At 44.9% G+C, this 16,544-nt stretch overlaps 1 protein-coding gene across 8 annotated transcripts in view; it reads right to left on the minus strand.

Moving 5' to 3' along the window:
- Positions 1-12,504, minus strand: part of MAPK9 (mitogen-activated protein kinase 9) — a 36,663-nt gene extending 24,159 nt beyond the window's left edge. For 4 of the 8 annotated variants that reach the window (XM_038770924.1, XM_038770920.1, XM_038770923.1 and 1 more), the window contains exons 1-3: positions 12,407-12,504; positions 8,161-8,252; positions 2,727-2,898 (exon numbers count right to left, since the gene is read on the minus strand). In XM_038770924.1, the coding sequence (XP_038626852.1) occupies positions 2,727-2,848 (122 nt within the window). In that variant the 5' untranslated portion in view covers positions 2,849-2,898; positions 8,161-8,252; positions 12,407-12,504. Of the gene's footprint in view, positions 1-2,384; positions 2,461-2,726; positions 2,899-5,285; positions 5,350-8,160; positions 8,253-12,406 lie in introns of those variants that run through there. The other 4 variants (XM_038770921.1, XM_038770922.1, XM_038770925.1 and 1 more) reach the window with 4 other exon arrangements.
- Between the last annotated feature and the right edge of the window lie 4,040 nt (positions 12,505-16,544).

Below are 16,544 nucleotides of genomic sequence, written 5' to 3' on the forward strand. Positions count from 1 at the left end.
AAAATAGAACTGAATCATTCACTACAACTACCACTACTTACATTCTTTAGAAGGAAATCCTGACATCTTAAATATACAATAATTGCCATGGAACGCAATGAAAAATGACTTTAATTTTAACTAAAAGGAGCACAACTGCCCATGATTCAATCCATCGATCAATCAATCAACAAATATTAGATACTGAGCATCTCTGGACTGTATGCTTGTGGGCAGAGACTACGTCTTTTATATTTTTATACTGTACTCTCCCAAGCACTCAGTACAGTGCTCTGCACACAACAAGCATTCAGTAAATATGGTTTTAGACTGTGAGCCCACTGTTGGGTAGGGACTGTCTCTATATGTTGCCAACTTGTACTTCCCAAGCGCTTAGTACAGTGCTCTGCACACAGTAAGCGCTCAATAAATATGATTGATTGACTATGTGTACAGAACACTATATTAAGCACTTGGGAGAGTACAATAGAGTTGGTAGACATGAGCACAGCTCTCCAGCAGTTTACAGACTACTGTTTGCAGAGCAGTGTACTAAATGCTTGGGAGAGTACGTCAATAAACATGATCCCTGCCCTCCAAGAGCCTACAGTCTGCTGTGTACAGAGCCCTGAACTCAGTGCTTGGGAGAGGTGGAGAGAGTTAATAGATATGGTCCCCACCCTCAACAAGCTTCCAACCCTGGGCAGACGGTCTGGTCCCGTATGACCTCACATGGGGAAGAGTGAACTCACAGTTCTGTAGAGGGAAAGATGCTTCCCGCCCCCAGGGGCCCCCTGGAATAAGAGAAGAGGGTGTGACCTCTACCCTCCTACCCCACTGCATCTCTCTCTGCCACAGACCTCTCCCCGCTCCCTCCAAGCCCCCCAGACCCGTCCTCACCCACACTGACAACCTCCTTCTGCGGCACAGCAGCGGCTAACAACCCACTCAGCAGCTGTTGTTGCTGCCACTTTAATCACCCCCGCTGACAGCTAGAGGTGGGGCTGCAATGAGGCTTTTTTCCAAACAACCTTTCAGGTCAAGTCTCTCCATTCCCCAACCATCTCCAATGGTTGCCCAACCACATCCTTACTAACAAAAACTCTTTACCATCAGCTTTAAGGCACTCAATCAACTCATCCTCTACCTTACCTAGCCCACACGCTTCACTCCTCTAATCCCACCCTATTTGTTGTGCTTCTGTCTTGTCTATCTTGCCGCTGACCCCTTGACCGCATCCTCTCTCAGGCGTGGAACTCTCTCCCACTCAGGTCAACCAGTCCATTACTCTCCCCATCTTCAAGGCCCTCCTGAAATCCCATCTTCTCCAAGGAGCCTTCCCAGACAGTCTTCATTTCCCCTATACCGTCCCTCTCTCTGGTCACCTACACGCCCACGCCTTTATCAGTACCTCTAATGCACTGTGATCCTCACCCTAGCCCCACACCATTTATGGACATATCCTTATATTCTACTACTTCCCTTTTCTATACTTGATTCTAATGTCTGTCTCCTCCTGTACACTGTAAGCTCCTTGTGGGTAGGAATCGTACCTACCCACTTTATTTGTATTTTACTCTCCCAAGCACTTGGTACAGTGCTCCACAAACAGTAAGTTTGCATTGCAGTTTGCCTTTAGCCATTCTGACCCACTTCCCTTCTCTACCTTGAGGAAGAATGCTTCTTGGCACCTCAGTTTTCCTTCTCACCTCTGACCAACATCAAGACCAAAGACACCTGAATAAATGGCTCCTCCCTAACAGCATTTGGAAGCTGGGCTGAATCGCATTTTGCTTATAAATGGATTCAGAGACTGGCAATCTGCGTTGAAATTCTGAAAGCCGACCAACAATCTGGGTTTCTGTTCCTCATCCAGATTTCAAGTAAAACCGAAACCAAAACTAGGGGAGGGGAGAGCTCTCTCCCAAGTGGAGAAAAATCTCATCTCTGTTCTCTTGGACGGCACATGCAGACACATGCCCTTACCAAGAGAAGGGGAGCCTGGGAAATGATGGGGTGACAAGAGATTCGGGGAGCGGTGGGTAGCTGTACTCTAGAAAACATTTGAAAGACTTTACCTTTGGCTGGCCCAGTGACGAGGTGGCCCTGCCGCTCGTTGCCTTTGCCACGTAAGAGACTAGGGTTCGGGATCGGGCCAGTGGAGGCTGGACAGGTGGTTTGAGGCGCGGACCGCCTGGCCCCTCACACAGCATACCCCTTCCTGGTTAAAATCCATGGAGTGATAATGATACTGACTTGCCTCATTTCTGCCAGTTAACGGCAAAAGGCACTGCATGGAAGGCTCCTAGAAATGAACAGGAGTGATTGGGAATAAAAGGCGGGGAGGGAGGAAAAGAAAAAGGTGGCCGGGATAAAGAAACGAGTGAAAACCCAGAATCGCTCACCATCTCATCGCCGTACCTTAAGCTCTAATGGAACAACTCTGTGGGGTTTTGGAAGAAACAAACAAACAAACAAAACCTAAAAAACAAATGAGAAGAGGAAATTGGCTACCTGGTGTAATTCCTATCAAGGGCTAAGGATTTAGTTTTGAATCCTGCAAACAATTTCACTGGTTAAGAACATAACAAGAGACGTACTCAATTAAATTCGTAATCCTGTTGCAAAAACAACAAAACAGCAGGGTAATTATTTATTATTGATATGCATTTTTTTTCCTTGAAGCTCAGTTTTCCCTTTTGTTAACCCCCCAAAACCCATTTCAACTAGGAAAATAGAGTGCTTACCAAACAATGCCCTGTGCTCCTGATCCTATTGGCTTCAATTGCTGGTAGCGTTTTAACACCGTGAAGGTTGAATCCGCCACTTGCACACTGTAAAACTGACTATCACATTTACTGTCACTCATGATGCACTGTCACGTGGTTTTCCAAGGACCTGCCTCCAGCTGTCAAGCTCCTTAACACAAAAAACAAAACAAACATATTTTCTCAAATGATACAGAACTTTGTTTATGGCATTTGTTAAGTGCTTACTACATGCCACGCACTGTACTAAGCAATGGGGTAAATACAAGCTCATCGGGTTGGACGCAGTCCCTGTCCCACACAGGGCTCGTGGTCTTAATCCCCATTTTACAGATGAGGCAACTGAGGCACAGAGAAGGGAAGCGCCTTGTCCGAGGTCACACAGCAGACAAGTGGCTGTGCCGGGATCAGAACCCCAGGTCCTTCCGACTCCCAGGCCTGTCCTCTTTCCACTAGGCCACACTGCTTTATTGAGTGCTTCCTGCATGCACAGCACTGCACTAGGCACTTAGGAGAGCATGATATACCAGAGTTGGTAGGCACATTCCCAACCTACAATGAGCTTGCAATCTAGGGTGGGCGAGCAACATGAATCTGAAGCTTTTGGAGGATCATGAGATTCCTTAAATTTGCTCCAGATCAGTCTGCCAGTTGAAAGAACCGTTCCTACAGAATCCCTATTTTTTTCGATCAGTGGTTTGTACTGAGCACTTATTGTGTCCACAGCACTGTACTAAGCACTTGGGAAAGTAAAGTTGGTAGACACGTTCCCTGCCCACAAGTTTAGTCTATTTTCAAATTATACTACTAATAATAATGACAATGATGGCATTTGTTAAGTGCTTACTGTGTGCCAGGCACTGTATTAAGTGCTAGGTAGATACAAGGAAATCGGGCTGGACACAATCCCTATCCTGCCTGGGGCTCACAGTCTTAATCCCCGTTTTACAGATAAGGTAACTGAGGCATGGAGAAGTGAAGTGACTTGCCCAAGGTGGAACCAGGACCAGTACTAACCAAGCGCTTAGTACAGTGCTCTGCACACAGTAAGCACTCAATAAATACGACTGATTGATTGATTAGAAAACATGACCTTCTGCCTCCCAGGCCCGTGCTCTATCTGCCAAGTCATGCTGCTTCCCTGTTTCTTTTGGGCATTTATTAAGCACTTACTATGTGCAAAGCACTGTTCTAAGCGCTGGGGAGGTTACAAGGTGATCAGGTTGTTCCACGGGGGGCTCACAGTCTTCATCCCCATTTTACAGATGAGGGAACTGAGGCCCAGAGAAGTTAAGTGACTTGCCCAAAGTCACACAGCTGACAATTGGCGGAGCCAGGATTTGAACCCATGACCTCTGACTCCAAAGCCTGGGCTCTTTTCCACTGAGCCATGCTGCTTCTCTGTTCTCTGCTTCTCTGTTACCCAACCTGTTTCAAATACCACATTTAACTTCACACTATGACCTAGAGGAAATCAAATTTTGAATTCTAGATGGCCAACAGCTGTTACTACTTGACCGGATGTCTGCTTCGGTCCGAGATGCTAGTCCACCACCTTCAATGCTGTCGATAACACTAATGAATCCACATGAAAGAGAGCTGGCTGTACCAGAAAGAGGCCTTGCCACCTAAGTCAAGCAGTAGGCTACAAATTCCAGGCTGCTGGGAGCTGAATTTGCATCCTACAGGAAGATCAGAAAGCACTGTTGATATCCCGTTTCTCTTGTGACCAGTTCATCCAAATGTTAGCAGTAGTAATAGTATTTATTGATACTACACAGACAGCAGCAGGTCATTTCCTCCCTCTTTTTGTCTCACCCCTTTAGTTTCAAATGCAAGGGATGAAATCCATGGAAAATCAGATCAATGAGCTCATTCTAGCTCTGTTCTAACTCAGAAAAAGAAAACTTCAAGGGCACAGCACTGGGAAGGATGCACACTTCAGCCGCCTCAGACTCTTTCCCCTAAAGATGGTGCTGCAGTCCAGATCTCGATTTCCCTTCCCAACGGGACTCTGAGCCCATTAGAGTGGTAAGATGAAGCCTGCCCCCTTGTTCCCTGCCCTATCAACGATATTCACTGAGAATTTATTCTCTGCAGTGCACTTAATTGTTTGGGAGTGTGCAATACAGTAGACATGATTCCTACCCTCAAGGAGCTTGCAGTTCACAGGGTGCACAGAACTGGACTAAGCGCAGTACAGTGCTTGGCACCTAGTATGCGCTTAACGAAGACCACAATTGTAATTATCATTATTATTAATAACGGTTACTAGCTCAAAATGCAAGACTTAGTTCTGCCAATATTTGCCCAAGCCCACCCCCTACTGCACCTTTTAGCTCCTCCTCCCCTTAGTGAACAGGCATTCAGCCTACCCTCTGGCAAATTCTGTGTGTTCAATTGTAACTAGTTCTACTATGGCTCACGTCCTCCCTGCCTGTTTTGGGTACAGCGCCATTCATACATTAGGAACCCTTCTTCCAGTGAAAGCCTTCTAAAGGTTCCATTTGGGCTCATGTGAACAGGCGTTTTTCTTACCGCAAGGTTTTGCAGGGATGCAACAACCCTTGCATTTTAGGAGAGCTGGGTCCATGGGTTCTCATAAAAATCCACACTGAAAGGTAAAGAGAAGGGAGGTGTGTTAAGTGTCTTTGAAGTTCAGGGTGTGATTTCCTCTAGGGCTTGAGCGCACAGTAACTGCACACAGTAACTGCGTGACTAACAGCATACGCTTGCCGCAGAGAAAAGTTACTGCATATAAATCGGGTCATTCTAAAGCATCTCATTTATTTTATTACCCAGAATGGACTCCTGGCTCACCGAAGCGGGAAATGGTCGTTTAAGAGGGCTCCAGGAAAAGGCTGAAAACAGAAGAGTGTTGCACGTACTTCTACCTGGCCCACCCTGGTTCATTTGTCAGCAACTGCTAGGTGATGTCACACATTCTATTCTCTCCCAAGGGTGCTCGCCCCCACCCTTAATCAAAAACTCTTGTCCCTGCACCTGTCTAGGACATTCACACTCAGTCTACCACAAGGGCTTTTGCAGCCTGTTGAGGGTTCAGCCTACTTAGACATTATGTCAATCCTTGCTCTACCCTGTGAGCTAACACACCCATCTTTGCTTCTATATACCTTAGCCCAAACCCTGGCTATTACAACACTACTTAATTTGGACATTTTCCTCTCCATTGCTGTTTGCCTTACTTACAAGTATCAGCCCGTCCTCCATGAGAAAGAAAGTGCAGCCAGTTGCTTCCCGTGAATACGGTTTCCCTCTCCCCAGCTGAATGTACTAAAGGGGTCCCGATATGATAACAACAACAACAACTATGGTGTTTGTTAAGTGCTTATTAGGTGCCAGGCACTGTACTATGCGCTGGGCCGGATACAGGCAAATCGGGCTGGACACAGTCCTTGTCCCTCAAGGGAGTCATAGTTTTAATCTCCATTTTAGATGGGGGTGCTGAGACATAGAAAAGTGAAGTGACTTTTCCACGATCACACAGGAGACAAGTGGCACAGCTGGAACTCAAACTCAGGTCCTTCTGACTCCCAGGGCTGGGCTCTATCCACTAGGCAATGCTGCTTCTCCAATATGGCGGTAAACAGCTTTGGCAAAACTGGTTGTCTGTCTTGATGCTTCTACTTCCTTTTACAAAGCACGGGCTGATGGGAATCAAACTTTCAGTTTGGGAATCTCAGCTCAGCTCTTCCAGATGGTCTCTCTCCGTCGAGTCCAACCCCACGAGGGCCGGGGACTAGACCCGATCTGATGGCATCCAGCACTTGGCACAGAGTAAGTTCTTAACCAAGACCACGATTGTTATTCTAATTACTGCCCACATCAGGAACAGCGTCGAATTCCACTGAGCCAAACGCTTTCTTGGAACCGGATGCCAAGTGTTCTGGGCGTGCTTGCCCCATATCTCGTGTTTATAAACAAACTGCACCACGTTACAAGTTACCGTTTCAAACTACAAGCCCCAGTACTTTCATTCTAGCTGAAAAAACCGGAGTTCCATTTCGGAGTACAGGCTTGAGCTCCAGGGACAAAATACTGTTCCGGCTGCATGAATGATTTCCCTCTGGAAACTACCTAGATGATTTCCCTAAGCCGGGCTGGGAATCTGGGGCTGGCCCGGCCCAGCCCTGGCAGTTGTTGAGCGGATACCAGCTGCTCTGTATTAGCAGCCTAAGGCCCTTTTCAGTTAAGCACTACTGGCTCCCCAACCCCCCACCTCAACCATCAATGGTATTAATTGAGCGCTTTCTGTGTGCAGAGCACTATATTAAGCGCTCAAGAGAGTACAATATAACAGAGTTCGTAAACACGTTCCCTGTCCAGAAGGCGCTTACAGTCTAGGGGGGAGATGGACAGTAATACAAATAAATGATGGAAATTAAGTGACGTGGGGCTGAGGGTAGGATGAATATCAAGTGCTTAACAGGTACAGCTCCAAGTGCAAAGGTGATGCGGAAGGGAAAGGGAGTTGAGGAAAAAGGGGGCAGGGGAAACCTTTCAGGAGCTGGTGGCGGGGAGAACTTCAGTGCAGTGCTAAGCATTTGGTAAAGTGCTCTGCACAAAGTGCTCAATAAAAACCATTGACGGATTGACTGACCAACAAGCAGCCCCTGGTGGCCCGGGTCCCCAGAAATCTGTAGGCTCTCAATCCGGTGCAAGGTCCCAAAACTGCCTGGGCAAGGACCAAGCATCAGCTGGGCAAAACCAAACCAAATATCAAATATCAAGGTCAAATATTAAATGAACTTGAGCAAGTCACGTCCCTTCTCTGGACCTCGGTTTTCTCAACTCGAAAATGGGAATGCAATACCTGTTCTCCATCCTACTTAGACTGTGAGCCCCCTGAAAGACAGAGACTGTGATCAACTTGATTACCTTGTGTCTACCCCAATACCTAGCACAGTGCTTGGTACACATACAAGGTCTTAAATACTGCAATATACACTACTTGAGATATATATATATATATATATATGAATAATACACATATTTATGTGTGTACGTATTACACACAAACACACATTACTGGAAGTCAGTAATTAAAAATCCCCATTCACCTCACTTCAAAAAATGTATAATGGGTTCTTAAAAAGCATTGCAAAACAGCAATTCATGGACTCCTTTTAGGTGCAGCTATCCATGTTATTTTTTGGGTCCAAGCAACAGAAACACTAAAAAAAGTAATAATTCTTTCAAGCAAAATCATCCCAAATTTCTTCCTAATCTGGCTTTTGGAAAAACGAGATCCTTATAGCTGAATGGAAGAATAAAAACCCAACTTTTGATGGTACGAATTCCTTTTTCAGTGAGTCAAATTCACCCCTCCAGACATATGTTCTCATGTAGCAGCAACCTAACAGCATAGCACTCAGTGCCTAATGATGCTTACTATAAAAAAGACTTGATCTAGATTTCATCATCCATATTTTTCCATCCCCATTTTCCACTTTTCCTCTCTCTTCAGCAATCCCTGCTCTTAGCCTAAGAAAAAAAATGGAGAGAAATGCATATATTCATCATAGTGGTCCAAAAGTGTAAACCTCTATTAAATGAAACCATTTAATTCACAATACCATTGATGATGATGATGGAACATTTAGTTCATTTCCTATGTTAAGGAAACTCCATTTAAAAGGGTGCTTGTAATCAAATGACCAGAGATCCTTTATTTGGTATTTAGATTTCAAAAATCTAGACTGCTACTTGTCGCAAAGATCTACGAAAAGTCCTTTCGTTGGCTAAAATTACCTCGGGGGTGGAGAGGGGAGAGGAAATCTTCCAAGCCTTGTATACAAAAAAAATAAAAATAAATCCTAAACATCAGTGGTAAACAAATCATAGCTTTAGCCCTCCCCCCTGCCTGCTATAAGGCAGCTTGGTCATCATCAAGGGTTGGAATCTAAAAACAGTCTCCTCTCCCCACGTGTGCTGTGATATCTCCACTGCATCCTTAGAGGAGAGGCTAACTTCTTTAATTATTAGACATGCAAAATCAATACTATTATGAAAATAAAAACTAGATGGTACTTTGCCAGGTATACTGAAGAAACTATTAGCTGAATGTGGGCAGTGAAAACTCAACTCTTCCTAAGAGACTAGAGACATATGTTGGAATCCAGGTCAATTTGTTTTTTGTTTTGTTTTTTTAATTTGGCTTTTACATTGAGTTAATAGGCAGACGTCCCTAATAGCCAAAACTGAAGCTCCATCGCAATCTTAAATAAGCACGTAACATTGATTTCAATGTCTGTCTCCCCCACAAGACTGCAAACTTCTTGAGTACAGATCTGTCTACTTACTCTTATACTCTCACAAGCACTTGCTGAGTCCTCTGTCCACAGTAAGCACTCAATAAAAACCACTGACTGATAAAATGCATTTTGATAGACACGTTAGTTGAAAACAACCATAATTTGAAACTAAAACAAGTGCAATCTCCCGAAAGTCAAAACCCCCAAGATGGGCCTTTGATTACACAGAATTTCTTTCTCTTTTTTAAATTTAGGTCTTTAATGGGAGGGGGGAATCAATCTAAAAATGCACACACCCGACAACAGTTGCAAATTGAACACGCTCTTGCGCTTTGGAAAATGCGGCAGACCTTCTGGGAAAAGACCATCAATGTTGTACTAAGAACTGACCCTGCAATCTCCCACTAGATTAAAGTGTGTCAAAATAAAAGGTGGTGATGGCTCAGACTGAACATCAGGCAGTCAGAGTCAACAAATGGAAATGAGATGCTCTGCAGTTACAAGAACCTTCTCTCTTCCTTCCCAGCCCGACCATGTAGGCTCACTCTCCTACCAGGAACAGCCCAGGTTTCTCTAATGGAAGACATTTTTTGCTCTCTCGCTCTCGAGCATTTTACCAGCTCTACTAGAAAAAAATAAGGCTGCCTCCTGGATTCTGGATCAGTCCAATCACATCCAGCTGTTCAGCTGCTAATCGAAGCTGGCCAGAGTCCCAATCCTCAGGCTCAAACCCTGAATTGCCCTGCCCACTTCCCACCTTGGTCATCAGCTGTTTTGGAAGAATTGGTGATGGAGGCAGAAAGAAAACAGCCCAGATGACTGATGCTTGGGCAGGGCCCATCATGCCACCCAAAACCACCAAATCTTTCCTCCCCATTTTATAGTTTTGGGGGCATCTGTGACCAAGTGAAACAAAGATCCAGTCAACAAATGCACCTGCTTCTTGTGACCTTTTGGGACTCCAGGAGGGATGAGGGGAAACCGGAGGGACCCTATATAAAGAATCAACATGGTCCGGAGGACAAGCATGGGGCTGGGAGTCAAGAGACCTGGGTTCTAATCCTGGTTCTGCCACTTCCCTGCAGTGTGACTTTGGACAAGTCACTTAACTTTTCTGGGCTCCAGTTTCATCTATAAAATGGAGAATCGAAACCTCTTCCCCCTCCTAGTGAGTCCCCACGTGGGACAGAGGCAGGATCCACTCTTGATTACTTTATATCTATCCTGTGCTTGGCATACAATAATAATAATAATAATGGAATTTATTAAGCACTTACTATGTGCAAAGCCCCGTTCTAGGTGCTGGGGAGGTTACAAGATGATCAGGTTGTCCCACATGGGGCTCACGATCTCAATCTTCATTTTACAGATGAGGTAACTGAGGCACAGAGAATTTAAGTGACTTGCCCAAAGTCACACAGCTGACAATTGGCGGAGCCGGGGTTGGAACCCATGACCTCTGACTCCAAAGCCCGGGCTCTTCTCCACTGAGCCACGCTACTAGCATACAGTAAAGTGCCCCATGTGTACCACAATTACCATTACTATTTTATAGGCTTCAGTTTCCTCATCTGCAAAATGGGGAGTCTCCCTCCCTCTTACAGTGTGCCCAAGGGAGACAGAAAAGAGACTTGGTACCACCCTGGTGCTCTGCTAATAGTAGGCGTTTACCACAGTTATAATGAGGATGATGTTTCAATTGGAGAAGGAAGAGGAGAAGCTTAGGCGGGCGGAGGAAGCTTACTAATGCTCCCCCTAAAACCATCCCTGGAAAATGACTAGACAAGGGGCAGTGGGGAGAAGGGGGTGGGGGTGGATGGGGCAAAGGGTTCTAACCGGCCCAGCCACTTGTCAGCTGTGTGACTTTGGGCAAGTCGCTTAACTTCTCTGCGCTTCAGTTACCTCATCTGTAAAATGGGGGTGAAGGCTGTGAGTCCCATTTAGGACCACCTCATTACCTGGCATCTACTCGGCGCTTGGAACAGTGCTTGGCACATCATCATCATCATCATCATCATCATCAATCGCATTTATTGAGCGCTTACTGTGTGCAGAGCACTGTACTAAGCGCTTGGGAAGTCCAAATTGGCAACAAATAGAGACAGTCCCTACCCAACAGTGGGCTCACAGTCTAAAAGGGGGAGACAGAGAACAAAACCAAACATACTAACAAAATAAAGTAAATAGAATAGACATGTACAAGTAAAATAAATAGAGTAATAAATATGTACAAACATGTATACATATATACACATATATACAAATAACAAAAGCAAACATACTAACAAAATAAAATAAATAGAATAGATATGTACAAGTAAAATAGAGTAATAAATACGTACAAACATATATACATATATACACATATATACATATAACAAAACCAAACACACTAACAAAATAAAATAAATAGAATAGATATGTACAAATAAAATAAATAAATAAATAGAGTAATAAATATGTACAAACATATATACATATACATACATATATACATATAACAAAACCAAACATACTAACAAAATAAAATAAATAGAATAGATATGTACAAGTAAAATAAATAGAGTAATAAATATGTACAAACATATATACATATATATACATATAACAAAACCAAACATACTAACAAAATAAATAGAATAGATACGTACAAGTAAAATAAATAGAGTAATAAATATGTACAAACATATACACACATATATACATATAACAAAACCAAACATACTAACAAAATAAAATAAATAGAATAGATATGTACAAGTAAAATAAATAGAGTAATAAATCTGTACAAACATATATACATATAACAAAACCAAACATACTAACAAAATAAAATAGAATAGATATGTACAAGTAAAATACATAGAGTAATAAATCTGTACAAACATATATACATATAACAAAACCAAACATACTAACAAAATAAAATAGAATAGATATGTACAAGTAAAATACATAAATAGAGTAATAAATCTGTACAAACATATATACATATAACAAAACCAAACATACTAACAAAATAAAATAGAATAGATATGTACAAGTAAAATACATAATTAGAGTAATAAATCTGTACAAACATATATACATATAACAAAACCAAACATACTAACAAAATAAAATAAATAGAATAGATATGTACAAGTAAAATAGAGTAATAAATCTGTACATATATACATATATATATATATATATACATATAACAAATCTCATCATCATCAAACGGGGCGGGGGGGGGAGATGGGGTGGGAAACCATGGGGATGGGGCGTGGGCGAGTGGGGGGAGGAATAGGGTGGGAGGCCATGGGGATGGGGCGGAGGTGGGGAGGAAGGATTTGGGTCCGGGCCCCCGCGCCGCCCCCGGCCCCGCCGCCTTGGCCTCACCTCCCTCGGCGGTCGGGGCCTCAGGCCCGGGGTCGGGGCCGGACGGACGGACGGACGGGCTCAGCGCCGCCGCCGCAGCACTGCCAAGGCACGGACGGACTGACGGACTGACTGACTGACGACCGACGAACGGAGGCAGGGCGGCCGTGCAGCCCCTTCCGGTCACGGCTCCCTCCCCTCAGCGCCCCTGACCGACAGCCGCGAGAGCCAATCAGCGGCCCTGCAGGAAGGCCGAGCGGCCAATCACGGGCCCGCGGGCACTCCGCTTCTCGGCTGGGAGGGGGGCGGGACCAGTGACGGCGGCGGGGGCTCGCCCTCAGGGCTGACCCTTCCTCAAGGCCGCTGAGCTCCTCAATCAATCAATCAATCAATCGATCAATCGTATTTATTGAGCGCTTACTATGTGCAGAGCACTGTACTAAGCGCTTGGGAAGCACAAATTGGCATCACATAGAGACAGTCCCTACCCAACAGTGGGCTCACAGTCTAAAATCAATCAATCAATCGTATTTATTGAGCGCTTACTATGTGCAGAGCACTGTACTAAGCGCTTGGGAAGTACAAATTGGCAACACACAGAGACAGTCCCTACCCAACAGTGGGCTCACAGTCTAAAAGACTGTGTCTAAAGTCTAAAAGACTCACAGACGAAAAGACTCCTCCCCACAGCAGCCCCTACACTCCGACTGGGGACCGTCTCTCAGGAGACGCAGCGGGGCTCAGTTGAAAGAGCCCGGGCTTTGGAGTCAGAGGTCATGGGTTCGAATCCCGGCTCCTCCAACTGTCAGCTGTGGGACTTTGGGCAAGTCACTTCATTTCTCCGTGCCTCGGTTACCTCGTCTGTAAAATGGGGGTTAAAACTGTGAGCCCCCTGTGGGACAACTTGATCACCTTGTAACCTCCCCCAGCGCTTAGAACAGTGCTATGCACATAGTAAGCGCTTAACAAATGCCATCATCATCATCATTTCCCAAGCGCCTAGTACAGTGCTCTGCACACAGTAAGCGCTCAATAAATACGATTGATGATGACTAGGCATCTACCGATCCAGAGTCCGGCCCTGCCGGGACACAAGGGGAAACTAAGGCACGACGTGGCATCGTTTGTCTGGGTTTATCCGTCCCGCAGTAGGAACTACTATAATTCTTATGGTATTTGTCAAGCGCTTACTATGAGGAGAGCTCACCTCCTCCAGGAGGCCTTCCCAGACTGAGCCCCTTCCTTCCCCTCCCCCTCGTCCCCCTCTCCATCCCCCTCATCTTACCTCCTTCCCTTCCCCACAGCACCTGTATATATGTTTGTACATATTTATTATTCTATTTATTTTACTTGTACATATCTATTCTATTTATTTTAGTTTGTTAGTATGTTTGGTTTTGTTCTCTGTCTCCCCCTTTTAGACTGTGAGCCCACTGTTGGGTAGGGACTGTCTCTATATGTTGCCAACTTGTACTTCCCAAGCGCGTAGTACAGTGCTCTGCACACAGTAAGCACTCAATAAATACGATTGATTGATTGATTTCTATGTGCCAGGCACTGTTCTAAGCCCAGGGGTAAATACCAGCGCTTAGAACGGTGCTTGGCACATAGTCTGCGCTTAACAAATACCGAGATAATCCAGTATGCGTTTAACAAATGCCAACATTATTATCACAAGCTAATCCGGTTGGACGCGGTCCCTGTCTCACATAGGGTTTACAGTCTTAATCCCCATTTTACCGAAGAGGGAACTGAGGCCTGGAGAAGTTTAGTGACCTAACCAAGGTCACACAGCAGACAAGCTCCTCCGCTGGGCTGAGAAATCACAGCGAGGCGTCACCGATGAATGCCTAATCTCAGCCCCACGGGAGCTTGTCGGCTGATTTAAACTGTGGAAGACCCAGTAGTAAGAACTGGGGTATTTGTTGAGCAAATGCAAGCGTTGAGTAGATACGGTGCAGTCAGATCAGACACAGCCCCTTCCCCACATATGGGGGTGGAAAAATGGATTTAATTTAATAATAATAATGATGGCATTTATTAAGCGCTTACTATGTGCAAAGCACTGTTCTAAGCGCTGGGGAGGTTACAAGGTGATCAGGTTGTCCCATGGGGGGCTAAGTCTTCATCCCCATTTTACAGATGAGGTAACTGAGGCACAGGGAAGTGAAGTGACTTGTCCAAAGTCACAGAGCTGCCAAGTGGCCGAGCAGGGATTTGAACCCGTGACCTCTGACTCCAAAGCCCATGCTTTTTCCACTGAGCCACACTGCTTCTGTAAAATTTCAATTTTAGAGTTAAGGAAACAGGCCCAGAGAAGCTAAGTAACTTACCCAAAGTTACCCAGCAGTCCGGTGGTGGAGCTGAGTCCAGCAGCTGTATACCTACTTCTGGGTTCTTCTTTGTTTATTATGGTATTGGTAAGCACTTACGTTCTGCCAGGCACTGTACTAAGCGCTGGGTAGATTCTAGGTATTCAGGTTGAACACAGTGCCTGTGCCACACGGGGCTCACGGTTTTAATTCCCATTCCAATGATGGGGTAACGAGCATAGAGCAGTGAAGGGACCTGCCCAAGATCACACTGCAGACATGTGGAGAAACTAGGATTAGAAGCCAGATCCTTCTGACTCGCAGGCCTGTGCTCTATCCACTAAACCACATGGCTTCTCTTTCCACTGGGTCACGCTGCTTCTGTACTCCTGGGGCAGAAAACAACTCAGCATTTGTGCACTTGGAGCTGCCTGACATATACAGTCACATAATCAAACGGTGAAATAGTATTCATTAAGTGTTTACAATGCGCAGAATACTGTACTAAGTGCTTGGGGGAGTACAATAAGCAAAATTAGCAGACACATTCCCGGCCCATAACAAGTTTACAGTCTAGAGCATGCAACCCTACAACTTGCTTTTCCACTTATCCTTCTCTCCCCTCTCTGAATTTCTTTGTGCCTGCCTACTTATTTGATTGTAAGCTTCTCGAGGGCAGGGATAGCGTCTTCTACCACCACTATTCTCTCCCAAGTATTTAGTTCAGTGCTCTGCACCCAGCAAGAGCTTAATAAATTCTGTTGGTTGATTAGAACCATGGCTTCCTGTCTCATGTACTGTGTGTGTTGTCATGTGTGACTCCTCTTTCGGTATCCATTAGGGTGATTAGCTGCCACCCTAACACACACATACACATGCATATGTATACCTATGGTTATCATTCATGCTTGAAGATACTAGTGGTGGTGAAATTCCACCTCTGATGTGTAATCCACCTTCACCAGACTAAGCGAGCAACCGCTGATCCTTGTGGTGATGTCACATTTGTTACTCGCCAAGCCCATTGCTGTTTTCGCTTTTGCTTTTTTGCTGTATGATCTTTACGAAGTTTCTGTCTCAAGGCAGTCCCTGATTTCTGGGAGCTATTTGCAGCTCGCCTATAGGATGCTGCATCATTTGAGGTTTTGTTTTACTGTAGCCTTAAATCATTCCCCCTGCCCTCCTGGCTTTTGGTTTCCAACCTCTCCATCCAGAAGCTGCAAAGTGTCCTGCTGTTACTGATTCTGCCCTTGCCCACACCCCATGTCCCATTCAGCTCAGCTGTGTGGTGATGGCCACAGATTCGGTGCTCCGAGACTTAAGTAGCTTAATTGTATTCTTCCCAGTGCTTAATACAGCTCTCAGTAAACTCAAATCCAACAATTACCCTCCCCTCCTTCAAAGCCTTACTGAAGGCACATCTCTTCCAAGAGGCCTTCCCTGATGAAACCCTCCTTTCCTCTTCTCCCACTCCATGTCACCATGATTTACTCCCTCTATATATAACTGCCCTCCCAGCCCCACTGCACTCATGTCCATATCTGTAATTTATTTGTTTAAATCCATATCTGTCTCCCCTTCTAGACTGTAAGCTCTTTGTGGGTAGAGAATGTGTCTATCATTATATTGTACTCTCCCAAGCACTTAGTACAGTGCTCTGCACACAGTAAGCGCTCAATAAATACGATTGAATGAGTGAATAAACACTACTAACTGACTAGCCCCTTGAATCCTCTTTGTCAGTATCAGATTCAGCATTGCTTGCATCTGGAGAGACAGAAGCCAGGATTTTGATTCAAGCCCTCCCTGGTAGTGCAATGAAAAAAGAGATGTAACGCAAGAGAGAG

The sequence above is a fragment of the Tachyglossus aculeatus genome, chromosome X2 (assembly GCF_015852505.1).
Source record: "Tachyglossus aculeatus isolate mTacAcu1 chromosome X2, mTacAcu1.pri, whole genome shotgun sequence".
NCBI classification, from domain to species: Eukaryota; Metazoa; Chordata; class Mammalia; order Monotremata; family Tachyglossidae; genus Tachyglossus; species Tachyglossus aculeatus.